General features: G+C 41.8%; 2 protein-coding genes across 2 annotated transcripts; one reads left to right on the top strand and one right to left on the bottom strand.

The window, feature by feature from the left end:
- Positions 1 to 4,977: 4,977 nt before the first annotated feature.
- Positions 4,978 to 9,304, bottom strand: LOC125299536. Its single transcript, XM_048250852.1, has 7 exons — positions 9,223 to 9,304; positions 8,844 to 8,979; positions 8,644 to 8,677; positions 7,359 to 7,540; positions 5,568 to 7,269; positions 5,260 to 5,386; positions 4,978 to 5,153 (listed from the first exon to the last, which is right to left on the bottom strand). The coding sequence occupies exons 2-7, from the start codon at positions 8,966 to 8,968 to the stop codon at positions 5,011 to 5,013; spliced, it is 2,313 nt and encodes a 770-aa protein (XP_048106809.1). The 5' UTR covers positions 8,969 to 8,979; positions 9,223 to 9,304; the 3' UTR covers positions 4,978 to 5,010.
- Positions 9,305 to 10,100: 796 nt separating this feature from the next.
- mtmr9 (myotubularin related protein 9) lies at positions 10,101 to 25,059 on the top strand. Its single transcript, XM_048250716.1, has 11 exons — positions 10,101 to 10,195; positions 10,668 to 10,874; positions 11,137 to 11,245; positions 11,791 to 11,916; positions 12,767 to 12,940; positions 13,875 to 14,092; positions 14,302 to 14,463; positions 14,865 to 15,006; positions 15,346 to 15,566; positions 16,861 to 17,012; positions 23,805 to 25,059. The coding sequence occupies exons 2-11, from the start codon at positions 10,693 to 10,695 to the stop codon at positions 23,966 to 23,968; spliced, it is 1,650 nt and encodes a 549-aa protein (XP_048106673.1). The 5' UTR covers positions 10,101 to 10,195; positions 10,668 to 10,692; the 3' UTR covers positions 23,969 to 25,059.
- Positions 25,060 to 26,667: the final 1,608 nt, after the last annotated feature.

Genomic DNA, 26,667 nt, shown 5'->3' with positions numbered 1-26,667 from the left:
ACATTATAATATTACTGTCTCTGAATTGTAAGGCACTATTGTATTACTTTTAAGTTACTTTTACCAAAATATCTAGAAATATGGATTTGGAATTCTAAATGCAGTTTATTATGCTCAATGCAGCTAATTGCACTTCTAATGGAGGGTGATGTGGTACAACATAATGACTGAGCTAGGCTTAAGGCTACAGTAGAATGCAATAGGTGCAGTGATGGCTCATGATGCAATACAAGGAACAATCATAGCCAGAATTTTGTTTAAAGAAGACAAAAGGTCAAAGTCTGGTCAATTGTGATAATGCTGTAACTTTAGGCTTAGGCCTATTAAAAATCAACAGAGAGCCCACTACCTGTATATTGTAACCCAAAACTTAAAGACATGTATCGTAATTTCTGTCAACTATGACAATCTCCATGCATGTTCAGTAGGCTATATTTTTCATTTAGTCAAGCAGTGACATGTGGTTTAATCAGTGTTGGGCAAGTTACTTCAAAATCGTAATATATTATGTATTACTTATTACTGTCATTTCAAAGTAATTCATTACATTATAATATTACTGTCTCTGAATTGTAAGGCATTGCACTACTATTGTATTACTTTTAAGTTACTTTTACCAAAATATCTGGAAATATGGATTTGGAATTCTAAATGCAGTTTATTATGCTCAATGCAGCTCATTGCACTTCTAATGGAGGGTGATGTGGTACAACATAAGGACTGAGCTAGGCTTAAGGCTACAGTAGAATGCAATAGGTGCAGTGATGGCTCATGATGCAATACAAGGAAAAATCATAGCCAGAATTGTGTTTAAAGAAGACAAAAGGTCAAAGTCTGGTCAATTGTGATAGAAATGCTGTAACTTTAGGCTTAGGCCTACTCATTAAAATCAACAGAGAGCCCACTACCTGTATATTGTAACCCAAAACTTAAAGACATGTTAAAGAAAACCTATTCATGTTTGGACTCAAAAGGAACTTCAAAGTATTTTCCATATAGTAGCCTTTTAGCTCACAACGACAGTGAAAGTGGAACTTGGAAAGTGGAAGTCTCTCCACCGAGTGTTACATTAGATGCACAATCAATCGCGAGTCGATGCACGTAAAAAGTATCAACTGGTAGGTTAGTAACGAAGGTAGCCTAATTTTGCAAAATGTGATGACGGCACACAAACTTGGGCAGAAACGTTTAGTATACACTTGTGGTGATAGCCTACAGTTAATGTGAATCGCTGACTATAACCAATGTTGAAGATGTGCACCAAATAGGCCTAAAGGCTGTGGTTGTGTTTCTACAACATGTTGGCACAAATCGTAATTTCTGTCAACTATGACGATCTCCATGCATGTTCAGTAGCCTATATTTTTCATTTAGTCAAGCAAACATGTGGTTTAATCAGTGTTGGGCAAGTTACTTCAAAATCGTAATATATTATGTATTACTTACTACTGTCATTTCAAAGTAATTCATTACATTATAATATTACTGTCTCTGAATTGTAAGGCACTATTGTATTACTTTTAAGTTACTTTTACCAAAATATCTAGAAATATGGATTTGGAATTCTAAATGCAGTTTATTATGCTCAATGCAGCTAATTGCACTTCTAATGGAGGGTGATGTGGTACAACATAATGACTGAGCTAGGCTTAAGGCTACAGTAGAATGCAATAGGTGCAGTGATGGCTCATGATGCAATACAAGGAACAATCATAGCCAGAATTTTGTTTAAAGAAGACAAAAGGTCAAAGTCTGGTCAATTGTGATAATGCTGTAACTTTAGGCTTAGGCCTATTAAAATCAACAGAGAGCCCACTACCTGTATATTGTAACCCAAAACTTAAAGACATGTCAAGATAGGCTACACAGTGCAGCTACTGGCCATTTTGGTGCCCTAACTGGTGAAATACAGTATTAACCTAAGTATGTCATCATATGGCCAACTATAAAGATGTAATCTGCCTGTTCCCAGGGATGGGTAGTATTTCTGAAACATGTAATATGTGTTTCAAATGCAAAATAGTATTTTGTCATTTGTATTTTATTGGGTTGAAGGAAATGGCTCTGTATTTTGTATCAAAATACTTTATTGGTGTGTATTTTTGTATTTTAAATTTAAAATACTGCAAAATACTAAATGTGAAAAACACAAAAAAGTAGATACTACACACAGGTGTAATGAACAATGGTTTATGTTTATGGTTTATCATCTAATGTGAGAACAGCTGTGTTCAACAACACTTACAGCTTTTCAGTGACGGCTATTGCTGAAGCATCAGGCCTGGTCTGAAGCACTGGTGTGAAGTGGTACGCAAGTAAAAATGAGCAAGTTGACCTGTGCAAGTTCACATAAGGACACTGACAAAGGCAACCATGTCCCACTGTCTCCATGCCAATCTTTAACAGAAAAATGTCAGATATCTCAACCACAATGACATCAATAGATGGTAAGGTGTTGAGTGTGTTTGAATTCCCTCCTTGTAGCATCCTTTTCTGCATTCCACAGTGGGGAGAAGTTCACCTTGTTTAATTAAATAACAATTCTATTTCCTTATTAGCTGCATACTTGAGGTTGGAGATATTAAGGCACGTCAAGTCTCTCACATACTGGAACTTCAAGATACATAGCCGTATGATTTTCTTATTCAGTTCTGCACTGGACTTGAATTATGAATTTTGGCACAGATACACAATTATGATTTTGGCCTATTGATTATAATGTGGTTAATTGAAAGCTCTGTCAGTCATTTGGATAAGCATCAGCTAGATGACTAAATGTAAATGTAAATTCTTGAATTATTCTTAATTTTGATCACACTACATGAACTTGCATATGGTATACGACAGGGGCCAAATTGTATTGTTTTTTACTATTTTTTATACTATTTTTTACTAAACCGCACTACAGTAGCCTACATGGTGCAGTAAATGGAAGCTCTTCGTAGCGTGCAACTTACGTCTATAAAAACAATATATTTATGGAATAAAATTAGACACCTCTGATTGCTGTTTACGGTTAAACTGCGATGATGTGAACACCAGCCAGCGGAGGGCACTTATATAGCCTAGGCTACCACGCATGGACTCGTAGGCTATATTTCCCCACAAACCAAGCGGCTGCTTGGACAAATCCACTTGAGGGTGGCGCGATCGTAACACACACTGAACCTGTCATGAAGAGGCCAAAATGATTGACCTGTCACCCCCCAATCCAAATGGATGCAACTGCATTCATAGGCTAAGCCTAGGTCTACATGACGGGCCGCAAATAGGCTAAATAACTTAAAAAAAAAAAATCCCGGAGGTCACCGGCCCACCGGGCATTTGCCCGGTTGTACAGATTACCAGTCCGAGCCTGGTTGCTGTGGTAATCGTGATGATAGTGTCCGTAATGGACGTGGTACAGACAGCAGGGCTAGTAGAAATAGGGCTCTAAACTACAAAGTCACCCGCAATATGATGCGAACTTCTGATTACCCGCGATAGGAACTGATTTGAGCAGAATACTTTATTGTAGCCCTTGTGGTTTAGAAACCATATACATCTTAGGTGTTGGTATACATCTTAGGTGTTTTCCTGTTAATTTGTTATGTGGGTAATATGAAAAAAGGAAAGTAAACCTGCTCAAATATGTTCATCCAGTATTTAGAAAGGTGCATAATTTGAGGTGCTTGTCATCCAGTGGCAAATTAGATGGGTACATTTACCCCCTTCATAAACTTTTGTTTTACTCAAAGATTTTTACATTTACAGTAGGACTTTATCTCTGACCACTTTCAAGCCATGGCCTTTTGAAAATTTGATATAAAAATCCAATAGTGTTGCTTTCTTAACCCTGACGCCTATAGTTTGCCAGGTTTAAAAAAGTTATGAGAGGAAAATATTTTTATTTGGTGTGAAACACACACATACCTGTTTTTATGCTTTTCATTTGTTTTCTAATTTGTATTAATATTTATTTTATCATTATTTTATTTATAAGCTAAGGTTGCTAGCACAGGTGTCTAAAACTAGATAAAAACACTGGCACTTTTCAGAAATAGCCGGCCCTCCAATCAGATGACGTTGGCAGAATTGGCCGCCAGCTCATTTGAGTTTGAGACCCCTGCCGTAATGTGTAGCTGGGTCATGGTTGGAGAAACGTTAAAGCAGCTGCAGGTCAACTAACGTTAGCTAAGTCTTCATTACATCTGGCAACCCAGAAGAGGCTCGCGTCTGGTAGTCTTGAGAACGTTCACCAGTGTTTTGATTTTGGCCTGCAGAACGTTCGGTAACAATCTTACAAATCACACCTTTAATCTGGAGATAATGTAGCCTTCATCTGATCTGAGGCTTCACTTTTTCATATGAACACTACGCTGGAAATCCAGAATTCTCGCGAGAGCACAATTTGAATTTGCTCAGTGAGTCACTCTGGCAGTGAGTAATGATGCTCATTACTTATGTCCCTTGTATCGTGGGGCACCAATCATATCGGTGTATCTGATATAGGCGGGCCAGAGGCGAGCTAAACAGATGACAACAGCGTTGCAACGTCGGAAAGTCCGACCGATATTATTGGAAAAGTCAGTAAACATTGGTCGTAGTGGTATCCAATTGCGTGCAGTGAGATTTTCAAATGCATGCTTGGTGCCACTCCTCAAGTTGGGCCATTACATTAGTCATGGCCAGACCCTTAATCTTTCTAGATTTCCAGGGTCTGGATTTCCTTGCTATATGAACACATCATTTTAGACAACAAATAAAATGTCTCCTTTCCCTTTGAATGCGAGCACTATAAACTCTGATCTTTGCAGCGTGTGTAAAACTATAAGTAATATAGTTTCCCTTCTTCATCAGTATGATCATGGCTGTGCCATTGTGCATCACCATTGTCAAATGGAACCCCTTATTGGTATCTGTGCTCTGCTACCAACAAGATATCTGAACTGCACACTTTTGCGACACATTTTATTTACTTTTATTTAAAATATAAAAATAAAATGTAATACAATTATTTTATTGTCTCTATTACTTTTTGAAGCATGTTTGCAGAGACTTGGTAATAGACCAGAAGAACTTGGTGAAAATGTTGCGCTTCTTTGGTTTCTTTGCTGCTGTGTCAGGAGCAGGGACATTTTCTATCTGCTGCGAGGTGGAGGCATGTGGTTCACCTGCAAAGCACCAGGTGTTCAAACATGTTCAACATGACAGTGTTCTGGAGAATAATAATAATAATAATAATAATAATAATAATAATATTATTAATACATGACTTACTGATGATAACCACTGAAGATGTAAAGGTCAGGTTCTCCAGCAAATGATTTCCTTCTGCTGTATCAATGTCCAGTGGACATGCCAGGTTTGGTGCCAAAGGGCTCACAGCATTTCTCCTAGAGAAATACTACAAAGAACACAAGCATGTTGTCACTTTTTGCTCTCAGTGTATTCAACATACTATAGCATATGATGCTCCTGACTAAGAAAGTGCCTCCTGTGCCAAACATCTCCACAGACACACGGTAACATTACAGGTTACAGAGCAACAACACAGAAATATTTTGACTTTGGGTATTTTACTATACCTTTTTATAGATCCTCTCTTTAGGAATCTTCAGTTTAGGCAAGATGCAAAGTTTTTGCTTCCAGCTCTTTTTGCTCCTTTTCCTTTCATTTGCAGTGGTTGACTTGGAGTTGGGGTCATCAGTTGTCTCAAAACAACTGGTGGTGCCAGCTGCATCCTCAGTGCTTCTGCTTGCACAAGGAAAAGCTGGCGCTGGTGAAAAGCTGCCCATCACCTGGTTCACAATAACCTCCCTCAGTAAGTCCACTGTTTCACGCAGGGCACGAGAGGAACAGATAGTGTTTCCAGAGCAGCTTTCATGTGCTGCCATCGCCAGGCAGGGGTTGAAGCTCCACATGCTCTGGATGAAGTCATTTGGGTCGCTCACTTTGCTTGGACAAGAAGGGAACAGCAGCTGATGGAAGAAGCATTTCACAGAGTCCTCGGCAAACATGTAGGCGAACTCAAGAGAGACACTGCTGCTGTCTATCTCATTGTTTCCTCTCTGCGGTGATGGAAGATCTGTGTCTGAAACAGTTTGGTTGACAGCCAGGTTGACTCTCTGGCAAGTGCTCTTTTTTAGCAAGTGAAGCACCTGCTTTGTGAGTTCAAGTGAAAACTTGTGAATTTCCCCACTGTTAATGAAGTCTTCCAACCGTGCAACAGCTTCCCCAACATCCAGCTCCTTTGCAATATCTGAAGCAGCTATGGTGGGTTTCTGTGACACATACGTTTCCTTCTCCAGCGAACTTTTACAAGTAGCAACTGGTGGGTCCACTCCTGAATCAGATTCAGTAGTCACATAATCAACACAGTCCGTGGCCACCAGGCTCCTCTCACATTCTGACTCCTCCTTGTGCTTAGTGACAATTGGAAAAACAAAATCCTCTGAATCTAGTTTGAATGCGGGCTGAGAGTCTGTGCTATGTATTTTGTCTTTCATTCCAGATATCTTACCCAAGATCATGAACTGCTTGACTTTATACTGTACTCTGAGGAACATCTCAGTGGCATAAAAACAAAAGTCCTCTTCTTTGTCTTCTGACAATGCAACAAGGACCTCAAGAACAGTGTCAATGGTGTACGATATGATGTTGCATGCTGTAATAACGTAGGATAAAACAGAATTCTCCCTTGTTAATAATGCCACATTATCTGGTTTGAACTGGCTAGCATCCACAAATGGACAGTTGATGGATCTGAACAGCACTTCGAGGACCGTCTTGAAAGCCTTCACGTTAAAGTCCGAGGTGAGCTGGAGGGGATGCCCTTGGTTTAAAGAGCTGGAGTAGGAACCAAGTGGTAGTGTGTTGTTATAGGTCTTTGGAGAGGCCAAGAATTTCCTCATCTTGGCCACCACATGTAACAGGCCAGTGGTTGCTACGGGATGCTCACGATTGGGACATGAGCTCTCAATAACAGTCAAGATGGCAGTCACCACTTGCTGTGTCAGATCTGTTACTTCCAACTCCATAAGCTGTTTCTTATTCAAAAAGCTACTAGCATCTGGCTTTTGAGCAAAAAGGTCCAGTTCATCCAGTCTTTTGAAGAACACTTTGAAAGTCTCCTCCTCTAGTCGAAAACATTTGTCCTTCCAGCCATCACCAGACCCAGTGAATGGTCTGCTTAGAGCAATTCTTTCAATAGCCACAAGACAGGCTGCTTTGACCTCCTGAACAATTTGCACACACAAGGCACGAACGAGAGGTATGTCCAAAGGAGACCTAGTAAACCAAATATTGTGAAAAGTTAGCATATCAATGGGATATATGTATATATTTATAACATTCTCTCTATAAACATAGTCACTTACTCTTTCAGTAAGGAATCTGTTGAGACAGCAGTGTCAGGTGAATTGAGAGACTGCTGTGATTCCTCCATGTTAGTTGTACTGAAGTCCAAGATTTGGACAATTGGCATGAACATCTTGCATGCAGACTTTGACACGTTTGAAATAATGCATAAGCATATTTCTGCAAAGTCCAGTCTCGCAATCTAAACAACACACAAGGTTATCAGAGACAAGTAGTACACAACAGAACAGACTAGAACAAGACATTTTTGCACTATGTACTTTTGCACATCTCCATAGAACTTTTTATTTATTATTTTTGATTTCTCCTCCATCTACCCATGTCCTTGATTGCCTAGCCTTTCTGCCCCCCCCCCCCCAACCCCCACCCCCAACACACACACTTACATCATCACTGTCATCACTTCACATACATACAACACACTGCTTGCTACAGTAAGCCTCCTCTCCATACTTGCTGCACACTGCCCCCCCCCCCTACATACACAGCACATTGTCTTCAGGATCTTCTCCAACACACATCCTCTACATACTTACAGCACACTGCCCCCCACCTACACACTACACACACACACACACAGTCACTGCTCCACTCCCCTCCCGCCCACACACACATCTTCACTGTCATCACTCACATACATCATACATACAGTACTCTGCTTGCAATAGTAAGTCCCTGCTCCCCCCACCCCCTACATACACAGCACATTATTTCATCAGGAAGCTTCTCCAACACACATCCCCAACATACTTACAGCACACTGCCCCCCCCCAATACACAGCACATTGTCTCATGAGGAAGCTTCCCCAACACACATATTGCACACTGCCCTCTCCCCCACATACACAGCACACTATTCCATCTCCTGTCATCCCCCAACACACACACCAAGACCCCTGGCAGTAGGGTTAGCCCCTGAGCCGTGGATCTGCCCAAGGTTTCTTCCTTTGGTAAGGGAGTTTTTCCTTGCCCCTGTTGCTCTTGGGTGCTCCTTGTTGGTGCCCCCACCCAATCCCAATCCTCCCCACCTTTTTTTTTTATGCAGCCCTTGCCACTTAATCTACTAAACCCCTCTTCTACTGCACTCTTTTACCCCACATTAAAAGCACAAATAGGCTGACACCAGACATAATTTCACTGCATTTCTTACTTCCAGTAACTATATGCATGTGACAATAAACTTCCTTTGTATCCTTGTATCCTTGAAATGTAGGGCCTCAAGCAGGCTACAAATGATTGTAAAACAGTTGCTGTAAAAACATTAAACATTAAAACATTACTTACTTTAGACATGCCTCCTGTAATGGCCATCCACTGACTGAAAAAATATATGAAACACATTCTTTAACATAGACAGTATTCTGACAGTGGTGAAAAGGATTAGGCCAAAAACAGTAGATCTACAGGAAATATGTAAGATTTAGAAAATCTATATTGAATAAGAAATTATATGAAAGATAAGAAAGATAGTATAGGCTACATACTCATCATTCAGTTTCTTAATAGCAGCAATAACATCACAGAGAACAGAGCTGTTGTTCTCTCTTCCGCTGCTGAGCTGATGTGAACGGACAGTAGGATAGCCCTGGATTGGGCTGCACTCAGACATTTTCGAAAATCCTTTGAAAAGACCAATAAAGTGCGGTAGAAAGTTAAACACACACAGCTAAACACATTAAGCTGGCTAGCTTACACACTCCCGTCTGTCGACAGTTTCTTGTCTGCATTCTCGCTGGCTAGCCCTCACCATATCTGTCTTATGATGAATCAGTTGTGTGAATGTGCTCATCTAATATTGATATATTTGATTAATATCTGGTTGAGCCAGATATTATAATAGGTAATATGATATAATATAATTACCTTTCGCTTACTATTCGTGTGTCGTGTATGTCTTTTATGCGTATGTCTTTTTGAATGATAACGGGACATCAGGCAAAAGTAGGACTTCCCAACATTCTACTTTGCCCAACATTCTAACGTTCTAACATTCTAACGTTCTACCGCAGTGTTCCAAGCCCTGATGACGCACACACCTGCTGGCCACATCAAGTCAACTTTATTTATAGAATGGTACCATCGTGATTTTTAACTTGTGCTATGTATGTTGATGTACCAATGTATATTCATAATACTAATTTGAAAAAAAAAAACTTTATTTATAGTACATTTTCAGACACAAAAGGCTACTTTAAAGCATTTTACACGTAAATTAAACATCACATAGTCTAAAGAGTTGGCCTATCATGTTATGAGAAGTTCCTTTTTTCATGCAAAGTATTTTGAAAATGTATTTTGTCTATTTAGCCTGCTTTCTTACATTAATGGTCGCGGTAGTGCGACAATAATCCGCATAGTTTACAGTGGTCATAGCTTAATTCAGGCCTACCTTCTTTCTGGGCTAGGTGTTTGCATCACATTATTATAAAACGTGTTTACGCTTACATTCCCTTAAAAATTATCCGACCAATCATGTTTTTCACAGTTGTTTGCAATACATTCCAGGACACTTGGTGGCAGTGATGCATCAAGAGACAACACAGCAGAAGGCACACTAGCAAACAGTGGTAGAGGGTTCATGATTCTAAATAACAGTCTGGTGCATCCTTTGAGTATATCTCTTCACAATGCCATACTAATAAGTAAGCCTGCCTCTTTTTAGAAGAATATTATTGTGTAATTAAAAGCCCTATTTCACCTCACATTGACTTACTGACCACCATACTCCACGCCACGTGGTGGCAGTACAATGCTGGAAGTATATGATTGACGTTCAAATACTGCAACTAAAATAAGTGAAGAAGAATCTCAATTAAGGAAGAAAAAGAGTTGACAGGTATTTGTTTATTATGTGTTCTCCGGACCGATAACAACAGAGTATAAGGCTATACAATGTTTATTTGATATCAGTGAAGTCTTTATTGGTTTTCAGATAAATGTATACATGTTAGCCTTAATATTCACTAAACAGGCTTAATGTTTGCTAGTGAAGCTAGCATGGGTGACATAGCTAGGTTAGCTTGGCAATTCATTGTTCACTGCATCAGTTATCGATAATAGGCCTACTTCGCTTTATCTTAGCATATTAGCAGCTATACAGACTACATTACCCAGTCTCTAAACAAATGGACTGTCCACTGTTTTCAAACTAACGTTGAGTGGCAAGATGTTGTCATCTTGGAAAAAGTATCATCCTGTCACAGTCTGCTTCTGCTTTGCTGTTCAATACGGCTAATGCAGTGCATGATTTTCTAACGAAGTGTGCACCCTCCTCTTGAGTTGCTCAACCAACCTGTTCATGCCTTTAGGATATCAGCCCCTCGTGACATTTGAATGGAGTTTGCTGAGTTGATAAAGACCCCCCGCGTCGACGGGGTGGTCCTCCATCGTCCCTTCATGCCTGTGGTGGAGGGCACGCTGTGTTTGACCGGACACCACCTGATATTATCATCGCGACAGGACAACACAGAAGAGCTGTGGCTGCTACACGGCAACATAGACGCCATCGAGAAGAGGTACGGCAAGCCCATACATTTGTGAGAAAAGTGCATGTTGTCTAAATTCTAAAGAAAACCGGAAAAGAAATTACGTTTTTTTGTTGTTTTAAACTCTATACACAGCTTTGTTCCATCTAGCTCATTAATCAGAACCTCGTTTTTTCTCTACTGTATGTCATATGCCTGTATAGAGAAATCATTACGGTGTTACTTTGCAACACACACACACAGTCCAGATGAAATTCTTTTCATTAACCCATGTACCAAACTCTGCATCCAGGTTTGTGGGCTCCTCTGGGTCCATTATTGTGAAATGTAAAGACCTGAGAACTATCCAGCTGGACATTCCTGGCATGGAGGAGTGTCTCAATATCGCCAGCTCCATTGAGGTGTGTGCACATTGATTTCAGTTCCACTTAACATGCCCAGAACTGCTTGAATGTAATGTTGTAAAGTTCCAGCAAATGATCTACATAAAATCATGGTGTTCATGTGAGCAATAAACTTTTCGTCACCTAGAATTATCTAGTCATGACCTTGAACCACTGGCTTCTCGTCATGAGAACAAACCAGACCGTAGTCAGCAAGTTCACATGCTAGTCCAATAACTTCAGGTCTTTAGGCTAGTTCTTTTGTGTTAAGGGCCTTTTACACCAACAACGATAACTATAAAGATTATGGCAAAAAAGCATGGCTCTAGCTAATGTCAATGACAATGTCCACACGATTAACGATTAACAGCTGACGGAAAATCAGAATCCATCCAATTATAGCCATCACATTCATCAACATGAAGAGAGACTTTCCTTATCATTGGTCAGTGTGGACACTATTGTGATAGTTACAGTAATCTTTATAGTTATCATTCCTGGTCTGAACAGCCCTTTATACAGTCAGAGGAAGGCTCAACTGCGTCTCCATGTCTTGTCTCCAGGCTCTCTCCACCCTGGACTCCGTGTCCCTCAAATATCCCTTCTTCTATCGGCCCTTGTTTGAGGTCATCGAAGATGGATGGAACTCTTTCCTTCCCGAAGAGGCTTTCAAAGACCTGGAATCCATGGTAGGTTACTGGGCCCACATACTCGTGGTTCGGTTCATCCTGATAACTGCAGTGACTGTCCTGTCTGTTCTGTCACATGGAATACTCACAGATACTGATCGATTTGTGGCAGATTAGATATGTGGCATTCCAGGTGAAATGTTTTCGAATCAGAGGAATGCTTATGTGAGGATGTTAGCTTAGATAATAATGATAGCTACCCATTGTCTTTTTCACATTTATAGTAGAATGGCTTTATTTATGTAAGTGCTTTTGGGACCTGAGTGTGAATTAGAGATAAATCAAAACCAAATTGAGGTCTGCTAAGAGAGTAGCTAAGAGGCCTTGAATTTCCCCTGGGGATCAATAAAGTATCTATCTATCTATCTGTCTAGACCGGGCACTTGAGATATTCTGTTATTGAGCAGTTGCGTCCCTTAGGTTTGCAGATTCTGGTAAAGTTCTATAAAAGTCCTGCATACTCTAACAAAACAGGATTTCACTACCTGAGAGGCTTTAAATTAAATTATATATTTCACAATGCTGTGGTTGGTTACAGATAAGTGTTGGACAGTGGGAGTTTAGGGAAGTCTGTATGATTGCGAAAGATTGGCAATTCCTTTTGGTGCTGTGCTGGCTTGCTGCCAGAACCAGACTAGATGGAAGTGGCAGATGGAAGAGCTTGGTATAGCTCATCTGCACCAAGATTGGTTTATATTGACAAATTTTTGCTGATAAAACTTGGATGGATGAATTAATAAATAAATAAAGTATTATTAATTACTGTCAGGCACTGTTGTTTGTATTATTATTTTTTGTAGGTGTAGTATATTTATTTGTGTGTGTTATTTCTCTCTTTCCCCTCATACAGACAGATGAGTGGCGACTCAGTGAGGTGAACAAGGACTTCAGCGTGTGTCCATCCTACCCCGCGCTTGTCACCGTGCCAAAGGACATCGACGATGACACCCTCCGCAAGGTGTCAACCTTCCGCCACGGCGGCCGCTTCCCAGTGCTCAGCTACTACCACAAGAAGAACGGCATGGTGAGGGGGGATTCTGGGAGAAGCTGCACGGTTTTCACTCTGCTTTGAAGCACATGTTACATTGCACATGTCTCATTATAGTTTTTAATATAGGTTTCATTAAGCTACATTTATTTTCTTTATTTACACTTCTTACATTCATATTCTATGAGGGAGTGCGAGAGAGAGAGAAGAAATAGGAAATCTAAACAGCAGATAAAAAAAAATAATTAAAGGTGTTTCTGATTCTTCTGATACTTTGCCACTTGGCTATATGAATTCTAGTATCCTATTCTGTCTTTTGGGCATCACAAGAAATCGTTATCCCTTAAAGGGAAATTCCAGAGTTGAAACAACCTTGTGTCTATTTACGGGAGATAACAAGTTCAAACTTTCGCTTGAATGCAGAATTAAGTTAATTAGTGGAGTTTTGTGCAAGACCGTTGTTTGCATTAACAATGAAATGGCTTAAAGTGAAAGCTAAGAGACAAGATAGCACAATAAAAAACAAACGCTATTTTATACCACTGACAATTCTCAAAATATAACTATAGTTCTGTGGTAGTGTGGTGAGGGTCCCTACAGAAAAAACAAAGTATTGTAAACATTGCAAACAATACAAACATGCCTTACGTTCAGGCAGATCTATACAACGCTGGAAGTATGCAAGAATGACAGATGCATAGATAGATAGATAGATAGATAGATAGATACTTTATTGAAGTATAAATGAAGATAAACTTCACATATTCTTCTCTGAGGAAATGGGGGGGTAAAGGAGTTCGACAAATGAGTTTGACAGTCAACAGTCGACAGTACTCAAAAACATCTAACAATAGAGCCCAAGTTGAAAAATGCCAGAATTCTCCTTTAACTGGCCCACTGATATCATATCACTCTCCATCATCGCTGTCTCCTGCCCCTTTTACCCCTCCCCTCTCTGTTCTGTCCCCAGGTGATGATGCGTTCCAGCCAGCCCCTCACCGGCACCAACGGCCGACGCTGCAAGGAGGACGAGAAGCTGATCAATGCCACGCTGCGGGCGGGCAAGCGTGGCTACATCATCGACACGCGCACCATCACCGTGGCACAGCAGGCCAAAGCGCGGGGCGGAGGCTTTGAGCTGGAGTCCAACTACCCACAGTGGAGAAGGATCCACAAGGCCATTGAGAGGTGCACACACTGCATACTTTCACTCAAGGCCATTTAGAAGACACATGGGAAATTTGTACAGGATAAAAGGAATTCGTACACAGTAAATGCAGTATCTCCCTTTCAGTGGTGGTCGAGTAGTGGCTAAAGAGCTAGGCTACCATGCAGTAGCCAGTAGCCACTTTGAATATAAGCACCAGTAAAACCCTGTAACCCCCTCCCCCCAATAGGCACAGTCTCCTGCAGGAGAGCCTGATCAAGCTGGCCGAGGCCTGTAATGACCAGTCCCACAGCATGGACCGTTGGCTCAGCAAACTGGAGGCCTCCAGCTGGCAGAGCCACGTCAAGGAGATCCTGACCACTGCCTGCCTGGCTGCCCAGTGCATCGACAGGTAAGCCCATCACCATCGCCCAGGAAGGAAGCACAGAGGACGGTCGGAAATAAGCCATCAAATACATAGGTGTGGGGGTGGGGACTGTGCTGCAAGTGTCAGTGTTCGTGCCACATTCTGGTCTAATCATCCACGTGTGTCTGTGTCTGTGTCTGTGTCTGTGTCTGTGTCTGTCTGTGTGTCTGTGTGTTTGTCTGTGTCTGTCTGTGTGTCTGTGTCTGTCTGTGTGTCTGTGTGTCTGTGTCTGTGTCTGTGTGTCTCTGTGTGTGTGTGTCTGTGTCTGTGTCTGTGTGTCTCTGTGTGTCTGTGTCTGTGTGTGTGTCTGTGTGTGTGTCTGTGTCTGTGTCTGTGTCTGTGTCTGTGTGTGTCTGTGTGTGTGTCTTTACGTACATCTCTCACAGGGAGGGTGCATCTGTGCTGGTCCACGGCACCGAAGGAACAGACTCCACTCTGCTGGTGACCTCTCTGGCCCAGATCATCCTGGACCCGTCCAGCAGAACCATCCGGGGCTTCCAGGCGCTGGTCGAGCGGGAGTGGCTGCAGGTGGGCTTGGGAGGATGGAGGAAGTGATGCCAAGACTGTGTTTGTTTGTTTGTTTGTTTATTTATGTATGTGTTTGTTTTTCTGTTGTTGTGTCCTATAAAAACATAACGGTAACAAATGGTTATGGTTGATTAGGAAAACCAGTGGATTCCATTTGGTTCAGAAATGAAGAACTGAGTCTCATGACAGAATGTTAATTAAATATGATGACCTCAACAGGTCAGATACTCTGTATAGACTATCAAAAGCCTTGTTCCCAACCCCTTCGTGTGTGTGTGTGTGTGTGTGTGTGTGTGTGTGTGTGTGCGTGTGCGGTGTGCGGTGTGCGTGCGTGTCTAGGCGGGCCACCCGTTCCAGCAGCGGTGTGCACAGTCGGCCCACTCCAACGGGAAGCTCCGTGGCGAGGCGCCCGTCTTCCTGCTCTTCCTGGACTGCGTGTGGCAGATCCTGCGCCAGTTCCCCTGCTCCTTCCAGTTCGGAGAGGCCTTCCTTCTCCTGCTCTTCGAGCACGCCTACGCCTCACAGTTCGGCACCTTCATGGGCAACTGTGCCGCCGACAGGTCAGTACCAGGCTGGCCCACAGTATGAATGGGGCTATTATAGTCTAACAAAGCTCCAACCCCTGTGTGTGTGTGTGTGTGTGTGTGTGTGTGTGTGTGTGTGTGTGTGTGTGTGTGTGTGTGTGTGTGTGTTGTAATTTGATTACCGATAGCTGTTGAGCTCAAATATCAACAACCTTTCATGAAACCACAATAGGATCATGAACTGCATCTTAAATATTGAGTGGGTGATTGAAGGTTTGATTAAAGGTTGAAATTATCATGGAATTTGAAGTCTATTCCAGACAAGTCAGGGGCTTTGGGCCAAGTCTTGGATTGTTAGGAAATTTTGTTTTCATCATCTTCAAAATTAGGTCAATTCACATGCTTGCCGTAATACATTGGCTGGTTTTGTCAAGGAAATGGATTTTTCGTGCATTAAAGGTCATTCGTAAGGAAATTCGTAGTCTGTGAAAGTTTGGGAGTAGTCAGTTGATGAGTTAATGTAGAGTGTATCTGTTCACACACGTATTCATATGTCCATGCTGCCTCTGCTTTGGGCGAAGCTTAGTGTGTTTAATTGTTTTGTATGTGCTTGTATGATTGTATGCATTTATTTACCTACATGTGTGCGTGTGTTCATGCTGCCTCTCCTCCTTCTAAAGGCCAAGCTGTGTGTGTGATTGTGTTTTATGTGTGTGTATGATTTTATGTGTGACTGTGTGTGTTAAAGGAATTATCCGGAGTAAAATGCACTTTAGATCAATTTATGGATGATTGGGAGTACACACGTTGAGTTGACATCAAAATCATGTCATTCGGATGTGTTTTGAGAAAGTTCGATTTTACCGTTTTTAGTCAAAACTTGTTAGCGTGGAAGTGAGAAGGGCATATTATTTCGCCGCTACAAAACGCTATTTTTATACCTCTTCTACAGTTCCAAACAACATTACACTTACGTGGTAGTGAGTAGAGGATCCCTAAAGCCAAACCGAAGTATCCCGAGGTCTTTATGTGGTCGGATAGAGAGTCCAGAATGAATTTCATCAAGCCAGCAAGGTATAAAAATAGCGTTTTGTAGCGGCGAAATAATATGCCCTTCTCACTTCCACGCTAACGAGTTTTGACTAAAAACGGTAAAATTGAACTTTCTCAAAACACATCCGAATGACATGATTTTGATGTCAACTCAACATATGTACTCCCAATCATCCGTAAATTGATCTAAAGTGCATTTTACTCCGGATAATGTTTGTTATGTATGTTTCCGTGTGTGTGTGTGTGTGTGTTTATGCCATTGTCTCCTTCTCCTCAGGGCCAAGCTGAAGCTGCCCCAGAAGACCGTGTCGCTGTGGTCGTGGGTGAACCGGGCCGAGGAGCTGGAGCGCTTCACCAACCCGCTGTACGAGCCCAACGGCCTGGTCATCTGGCCCTCCGTGGCCCCGCAGAGCCTGCTGCTGTGGGAGGGTGAGTGGCCAGCAGAGCACTTACTCACACAAATGAGGCTGTAGGGTAACAACTAAGTAAATACTACTATTAAAAGTAAATACCGGTACTACTTTTACAAACACCACAAGTTCCAAAAAAGGTAATTAAAGGAGATAGTAGTAGACTGATTAAAAAGGTCACACTTTTTTGTTATTTTTCGATGGTCCCTGATAGGCTGAAGATGGGCAGAAGGTCCTCTTCATTCAAGTTTCACATCATTCATAGGTTCACCTCCAGGGGGCAGCAGTGTGCTACCTTCCCAAGGTGGCCAGGCTCCTCTCCAGGTAGAAATGTTGCATTGGTACTACAGTTGTAAAGGGGCAGAAAACTTTTAACAATTTGCAATATTTCAAGGCATGCACAGTGCATGCAGGGGATAGCCTACATTTAAAATCCCTCTTAAAGGCTAATCTGTAATTTAGCAAATGTTGAGTGTATTCCCATTAATACCCCTAAATTCCTTTTAATTCCATATTCCTGTTATTTCCCATGGAAAGTTTCCAATTTTGGAAATTCCTGTAGTCTTGCAGCCAGTGAATATTTGTTGTATCATCTGCTCTTACTCACAGATTGTTGACAAATGCTTGATTCCAGCTGTCTGTTTATTGTTGTCTCCAAGGCGATTACAGTTCAGGAAGTTCCTCTTTTTGCCTGGCCTGTTTTGTCAGAATGGTGTTCAGACATGTTGAACAGCTGGCTTGCCAGAGGTGCTTTGGTCCTCTGCAGTACACACAAGTAGCTGCCTTATGCTAACCTCTCTCCTTAACTTAGTGATATACTACTGAAACAGTCCTAAGGCTCTTATTTGAAAGACGGGTCCAAGTGCTAGCAATGACCTTTGCCACGTGTGTTTGACACTTACGACTTCAGACTTTGCCTGTCTATCAAATTAGCACCCCTAACGTCTCCTTGAACCTTGGGGTTCGTTCAGGGCTTGCATTATTATTGTTATTTTTGCCCCAGGTTCAGTGCAACAATCCAGATGTTGTAGCCAGTACTGCTCTGGATTAGTTATTTGCCCGTTACCTATAATACACTTTGGATCTGTTTTGTGCATGGCAGGTCTTTGGAGATTGGTGCCCTTCACAGCATCTGGGGGCTGTGGGCTTCTAGTCTCTCACAGTCGGGATCCACTGAGTGCACAACTGAAGTCTATTTTTTTTTTAATGCGCGCAGCGCTCTTACGTCTGATGTAGCCAGTTCTATTCATTGTAGTGGAAGCTAATTGTTGCAGCATATGCTCCGCAAACACAACACTTCAGTTGTGCCTCCCATGTGACCCTGCCGTCATCCTGCCAAAACAGTACAGTACTGTATGCTGCAATGCCTGCCTATGCTGAATCTGCCTAGTTATCATCATAGTATTTACAAAAAGGGGAGTCTTCTTTTAATGGCTTCCAACCGGTCTTTTATTTCATGGATCTTTGCCCACTTTGCTCATCTGGCTCACATGCCCACAGAATTTATGAATGTGGGTCAGACAACAGTGTTTTTGACCCAGTGCAGCACATTTGGTTTATTTTTTCTAATGCAGAACAATGACTGTTGCTTTTCAAATAGCTAGACTTCATTTAAGACTTAAAATGCCTTTCACAGTTTGTGGTATTTTTTTATCTACATTTAAATTCCCTCTTAAAGGCTAATCTGTAATTTAGCAAATGCTAGTGTATTTTGAAAATTCCCATAGTCTTGCAGAAACCGCACCAGTGAATCATCAGTTGCACCATCTACTGTTAGTCACAGATTGTTGACAAATGCTTGCAGTGACCCTTGACTTCAGACTCTGCCGATCTATCAAATTAACACTTAACTAATGTCTTCAGTAGCCTTGGGCTTCAGTACTCGCATTGTTATTGCTGCTTTTGTGCAGTAATTCAGCTGTTGTAGCCAGTGCTGCTCTAAACAGGTTAATTACCCATTACCTATCAAGTGTTTTGGATCTGGCCTCTTGCATCTATTGTGATCTGGTCTCTTTCTCATTCATCAGCATGCACAGAGGTGGAGAGGAGTCTTTTTGACATGGCTTCCCACCACTCATTTATCTCCTGGATGTTTGCATGTAGACACCAGGGAGGTGTGGCCCACATGTCCACAGAGCATATATCCCCACTAACAGGAGCCAGCGCAGCTGTCTGTGTAGGGCAGTCAGAAACTGGTGATGTGGCATGTGCGACTTCAATTGTGACCACATTGTCACATTAGATTCCTCTGCTAATCTACCTTTCTAAGCCATCCTCCTCTGAAATATTTAAAGACGAATTCAGATTGTGTAACATATCTGAAGACAACAGATATTTAAATCTGATAATTCCTTCCAGTGCATGGGATATCGTTAGTGATTGTCTCTCCACACTTCTTACCCTCTAGACTTGAGGCAACTTTTTTCTGTTATTTGGCTGTTTGCTCAAGGAGCATAACATTTCCCACTTTTACTTGTGTTTTTGACTCAATATACAGTAACACACTTGGTTTACTTGCAGAATGCAGAACAATGACTGTTGTAAGACCTTGCCAAATAGCTAGACTCCCTTTCACAGTTTGTGGAAAATGGGTGGTCCTCTTAGAAGTACTTACAAGAAAAGGAGGCATGTGGATGATTCAGTTCTGTTCAGTCTTTACCTTGTATCAGATGAGTAATTGTAGGACTTGTATAGCAGTAAACACTGATGTCTAGGATATGTATTCCAGGAACTGGTAAGCACTTCTGTGTAATGATTAGTCTTGTAATTAGTCCCCCCCCCATATTGACTCAATGGCTACAGCTTTGATTTGCGTGACAGACAAAAGACATTGCAGGACAAGGCATAGGCACAGGTTTTGCATTTGAGGAAATTCATTTAAAGAGTGAATGTCTTGGCACACAATATATCCCTACAGCTTGACATGGTGGTTCAAACACAAGTCAACATACAATGTGACAAAAATTTGAGTACGCTACTCTATTTCACCTCATACTTTTTGAAAGAGTTAAATTGTACCGTGTCTGACATGTTACAGCCGTAATGACAACCTTTGCCGGTTAGAGAAGCAGGAAACCGAAATTGCTGTGGTTCTTTGATACGTTAAACATCCCACGTCTCCTCCTTTTTGTTCAACTGGCGGGAAGCGCCTGGATGCTGTTAGGGCCTGGTCTGCTTGAGGAAAGCAGAGCAGTGTCTTGCATCAGCTGACGGCGGAGTCAACGAGTTTGACGGACAGTCAGCCGCGGGATGGGAGGGGCTTGAGGGACCAGGGGTCACGGAGGTGGGGGTGAAGTGGCACATGCGGGAATACCATAAGCACTCTGGTGTCAAAGTGGTGTAAAAGTAGTCTACATTCCAGTGCCTCGCTAAAATGTAAAGAACAAGCCTGAGCGATCTGAGGTGTGCAGCGTGTGTGAGAGAGCAAGAAGAAACAGCTCACACCCTGACTGCCACTGTCTGGCACTGGGACTGCGTATTTACAAATGTAAAAAAAAAAAGAAAAATTGCAAATACGACAAATATTTGTGAATGCTTTCAGCTTTATGTGTACAATTCTGAACGATCCAAGCCCTGTGGTACAGTATGTGGAAGTGAGAGAAGCTGTCTAACTGTGTATATATGTATGATTGTATATACTGTGTGTGCGCGTGTGCGTGGTTGTGTGTGAGTGTGTGTGCACTGAAATATCCCATTTACGTAAGGATTCAGACCCTTTGTTATGACGCTTGCAATTGAGTATATATGTACTGCCTAACTTAGTATGTATTTGCACCAGAGCTCAATTTAATGTGTGTACTACACCATACTGTGCATATTGACATTATGAGCCAGTTTGCCGTACACAAAGTCCTATTTGAGTGGAGATTTTCTTTGACGTTTTCTTTTAGTCTAGGACTAGACTTGATCCATGTGTGTGAAACTGGCTGTATGTAAAGAATACTAAACTGGGGTGGTGGTAGCATAGTGGCTAAGTATCTGGGCTAGCATGCAGTAGAAAGAAAAGTTGTGGGTTCCATTCCTGGCTTTCACCGTTGTGCCCTTGAGCAAGACACTTAACCCCAAGTTGCTCTGGGGAGTATGGTCCTTGTAATAACTGACATAAGTGAATAAGTAAAAATGAATAAGTATGTGTATATATGTGAGTCATTCCACGTCAGTTCAACCAGGGCCCACGCACTTAGGTCTCAAAAAATTCTGAAAAAATTACCAGGTGTACCTATGTTACCCAGGAGACACACTGTAAAATTACTCTTATGTAAGATCAATACTTTCCAAGATACAGCCAGTTTTACTGGGGGAGGGGGGTGTCGAATTTGTTCGGCCTCTTTTTTTTGTCAAAGTTCACAAGCCCACAATGCAAGAACTAAACCATGTAGGAGGCTCAAATTGTGCATGCTGGTACATAAATAGGAATAGTATGTAGCAAAATCGTCACGTTTGGTCTGGATAATCCTGCATGGTCATAGCTGTCCCTCAAAGTTGATACAAATTTTATTGGAGTTTTTGGCTGGGCTCTGTTTAAGCCTTCAGAAGACATATTTGTACTCAACATAGGCTCTTGATTTATTTTCCTTACTGAGATAAGTAGAAACACTCTCACAAAAAGCAATGAACAGAAAATAAATCCCTTCAGGGTCTGAACAGCAGACCTCACAAGTCTGAAAAATCATTTTGGTTATCATTTTCAGAGCACCCAAACACCTTGTGGGAATATACAAAGATTTTTTAAATATGTTTTTCTTTATTCTCCATGATCCCTTCTTTTTGAAAACACCAATTTGACTTGTCTTATGCAAATCTTTCTTTTTTATTTTCCACCCTGAACATGGGCAAAATGCCCCATTGACATCAATATGTTTTAGAGACCTCTTTGACCTCTTTGAGACCTAAGTGCGTGGGCCCTGGTTGAATTGACGTGGAATGACCTATGTATGTAAGTGTAACTGACTTTATTAATATATCTGACCTGGGGTAACCCAGCCTGAGTGAATGTGTAGGTATGTCTCTGTCGCTATGTCTTCTAGGTGTACAAAACTCCCAACAATAGACGGAGAAACATGACACTTGTATGGATTCCCAACTGTCTGAAACTTGTGCTCTCAATCCTGTTGTGAGTGTTGCTCCGTTGGCCAATGTAGATGCCAGCCATAGAGGACATTGTTTACTGTCCAGATCTGACTGGTGAGGGGGTTTTGCAACAAAGTCAGGTGACTTAGGCAGGGAAACGTGGCAGGCATGGAAAGGATTGGGGGGTGGGTGGGGGTGTACCTTTTGTCTCTTTCACCCCTTGTTCCCTTTTTGTACCTCTAGAACCGTGTTTGAAGTTTTGACCCACTTTACTATTCCTGCCTAAGGTTCTCTCCCATCTCTCTTTATTTCTCTATTTCTCTGTTTCTCTGTCTCTCTAAGTGTATGTGTGTCTCTGTTTCTCTCTCTTTGCATTCAGCACTCTTGCATAGTGTCTGCTAGTAGTGGTTGGCAGCTTTTGTCTTGGGTCAGACATTCTCTTTCTAATGGGCTGCTTATGTAGCCTGGGTGCCAGCCGAACTTAGTCCCGCACACAACTATGCTCGCCCCAGAGCTGGCGGACCAATCAAATCGGGCTTTACAATGATGGACAGATGAGCAACAGTGCCTCGTCTATCATGTCATCTGAGCATGCTTAGGTTGATTATGTTTGCAACAAACTTTTACAAAAGACCAGAAAACAATGTTAAGGCATTTGTGGAGAAGAAGGATGGTTCGTGTGTTCTTCCTACATCTCACGGTAAGCTAGTTCGTTGCTCTGATCGGTTAGGTCTATCCAATTGAGTGCAGAGGCACCGCCCCTGTATTGGTTGAAACATGCCCCATAATTACGTCCCAATGGTGCAGTATCAGACTCATATTCTGACTAGAATTGAGTATGGCTACGTCAGGCTACTGCTTTTGGTTTTCATCACATACACCTTATCAAACTTTTCCTTGGCTATGGAAGTAGGGTGAGCCAATAATTGTTTTTTTGTGTCCATTCCAAGAACAGGGTAGTGTTGTAAATGCACAGGATTGCACCATTTCTTTTGGAGGTCCATTCTCTCTTTCTCTCACACACACACCCTGATGCTGCCACACACACACACTCCTTCATGCATGTCACCAGTGGGTATGGTGCATGTTATATTGTGTTTCAGTGGGTGTGTTCCTGTGGCAGTCCCCTTGCAATCACAACCGAAGAAAATGCCAAGTCATTCCTCATCATGGTTTTCTTTCTCCCTCCTTCTTGCTCTCTCTCTTCCCTCTTTTTTCCCTCTCTCTCTCCATGCTTTACTGTCTTTGCTTCAGTCCTTTAATCTTCATCTCCCTCTCCTTCCCCTCCTTCTCTCCCCTCTTTTCTGTCCCTGTCTCTACCCTCCTCTCTATTCTTCTTTCCATTTGTCTCTCTCTCCTTCTTACTTTCCCCTCCCTGTCTTTTCCCCTCTCTCTCTCTCTCTCTCTCTCTCTCTCTCTCTCTCTCTCTCCTCCCTCCCTCCTCCCTCTGTTTAAAAAAAATGCCAAGTCATCTTTCATCATGGTTTTCTGTCTCTCCCTCCTTTCTTCTGTCTCTCCCCTATCCAGTCTCCTCCCTTCTCTCTTTCTCTTTCTCCTTTTTTCTGTGTTGTTAGCCCTTCTTCTTTGTCTATCTTCCTCCACATCTCTCTCTTCCTCCTTCCATCTCTGTCTCTTCCTTTCCCTCACTCCTTTACCATATCTGATGGAACTGTAAGGATGTCTAGTAATTGTTCTAAATTCTCTCTCTCTCTCTCTCTCTCTTTCTTTCTCTTCACCACAGGTGTGTTCCTGCGTTGGAACCGCTCGTCCAAGTGGCTGGACGAGGCCTATGATGAGATGGTGCACATCATTGAGTACAACAAGGAGCTGCAGAACAAAGTGAACAGCCTCAGGAGGCAGCTGGCCCAACTGGAGACAGAGGATGGCCCGCTGCAGACACCCTAGAACCGGAACTAGAACTGAGCTGAGTGGCCCTGAACCGCACCTGACCACCTGACCTGGCTACCGGTCAAAACGAGCAAAACAACCCTTTCTGACACACATCAAACTGACCCACTGAATGACATAACAAACAAGAAGATAGTATTTGTCTTTTTCTTTAAACAAATATGTATACCGCACACAGGTCAGAATTAACCTATGATCGCTAGTCGCAAATCACTCACACACAAACACACCTAGACACACTGCCCTTTGATCACTACTCACACATCACATACACATTCCCTTGGTAACCCAACACACACTAATACTCTGCCATTTTGTGAATTACTTTGTGAGCCCTCTGCATTTGGTGGCCAGCAGGGTCCTTACTGAGGGTTTCATGTTGCGTAACACATTCCAGAAGCTGGGGCATCCCACTCTATTCCATACTTGATTTCTGCACTCGATTTAAAAGATAATTGCCCCATTCACACCACACAAACACTACACATGTCTACATAACATAAACTGTACAAATAAGGAGAGCCTAGATGTTATAAATCAAACAAACAAAACAACATTTAGTAAACAACAATTTCTCAACTCTATGTGGTTAAGTGAATGCATTGTTTTGGCAACCGTCTTGTTGCATATTCGAGCCTGTTTTTTTGGAGTAGTGTCTGCTTTGGGATTTCAGGCCAGTATAGAAATCCTGTTAGAAAACAAAAATGTTAATACAAAGGTCACTTGCCATGCCAAACATTGTTTAGTCACATATGTTGGCTTTTACAATATTTGTTATGTTTATGAGCTGAAAAAAGTATAGATTTTGCAACCACATAGTTCTTTGTATAACGCTACAGTTGTTCGTTGCCACAACTGACTATAATTATTTTATAAATAGCCAATAATATTTGCATGTACAGTGTGTTTGCTTCATAGTTATTACTCTGTAACATAGATTCCTATTGATGCTTGTTTTCAGCTGACTACTAAAAGTCCAGAAAGCTCTGTGTCCCGCCATGATGAATTGTTCACAACATAAGGCCTGTAGCCTGAAATTGATTGCTTTGAGAGATTAAAGTTTGAGCAGGAGGTTTTCTGCACAAGGATGACGAGAAACATTCCATTAATTCAGACCTTGAACCCTCTCTTTATAGACAGACTTTAGATACCATAATGCATCTCAAGCCCTTGATGGTGAGAGTAGGTTGTGGAACAACTGGTTTCACCACCCAAACCTCATTCCTTGTCCTCCTCTGGAATAACAACTCAGATTTGAACTGTCTGCCCCTCTAACACCTTATATATTATTTATGTTAAGACAGTTTGGCACAATAGTACTAAAGTTGACACAGTGTGGCCAGGCATGGACTTAACTTGTTTGCACACATATGACATTTAAATGCACTATATTCTGTAGATCGTATGTATAGGTTAGGTTTCCTTTTGATAAAGCTGCACCCTCTTGTGTGAACTATAAAGAATTTTTGGCCCAGTGCCTAGCAAGTAATACAATGTGTGTTATTACATAACTGCATATTATTGTTTCACCCTTAAGGCAAAATATGGAAAAACAGCAAAGTTGAAGGGTGCAGTCGTGTCATTCTTTATTAAATGCATACAGTCAGTCTCTTCTTTTCTGTTGTTCCCTAACAACCATACAACAGGAGATGTCAATGGCATGTACCACTATGGAGAAGGGTGTGTTGGAGAAAGCTTTATTTTGTGTTCAGATGGTAGAGTCCATGTTGTGTAGGTGATCTGTGAGGTATGTGTGGAAGGGTGTGACATGCAGGACAGTGTTTGGCAGCAGAAGGAATTCATTCGTTTCTGGGGCTATGCCAGGACTCGTACCTTCAGGGTACTTTTGGGTCCTCTGACACAGAAAATGCATGAGAACCACACACCCACACACACACACACACACACACACACACAAACCACCATTCACCATTTCAGCCCAAAGGCCCAGTCATCATTGCTCTTTTTCGACAAGTTGACCTTTTTCATTTCACTTTGTCACTTTATGATTGTACCTCTCAAATCTACAAAGAGCATTGTCTTGATAATATGCTAAATTCTTTTTTTATGTGTAACTGCTGATATTGCTGTAAAATTGTACATTGTCTGTGTGCTGTGAAAGACTCTGCATTCAAATGTATAGTGCCATGGATATTATCTTTTATATTATGTTCAATTTCGTTCAATTCCGTGGGCATTAAAATATCACTCTGAATGTTGTTTGTTCACTGTCTTCCTGAGAGTCAGTCATCTAGTACAAATCTATACTGTTTCATTATGCATGCATACATTTTGTACATTCTGTATCTTGCACAGATCCTATAGAGAACATTACTGCCTATGCAAGGATGCTTGTTGAGCTTCAGTGATTCGACTCACACCCACAAAAAATTTCCAGACATGGGCAGGGCAGTGAGCTTGTGGCTAGAGAGTCTGCATGAGATATGGTGAGCATAGTGAGCTTGTGGCTAGAGAGTCTGCATGAGATATGGTGAGCATAGTGAGCTTGTGGCTAGAGAGTCTGCATGAGATATGGTGAGCATAGTGAGCTTGTGGCTAGAAAGAGTCTGTCCTTTCTACAGAGGGAGGGAGAAGGCAGCACGGAAATAGCTGTGCCTCCGTCATATATTAGTAGCATAGCAGCCACCTTGTGACCTCACTCCCCACCACCACTGGCATACACAACCTTCTACTCA

Source organism: Alosa alosa, chromosome 8 (genome assembly GCF_017589495.1).
Source record: "Alosa alosa isolate M-15738 ecotype Scorff River chromosome 8, AALO_Geno_1.1, whole genome shotgun sequence".
NCBI classification, from domain to species: domain Eukaryota; kingdom Metazoa; phylum Chordata; class Actinopteri; order Clupeiformes; family Clupeidae; genus Alosa; species Alosa alosa.
This window is presented reverse-complemented; position numbering and strand designations above follow the sequence as displayed.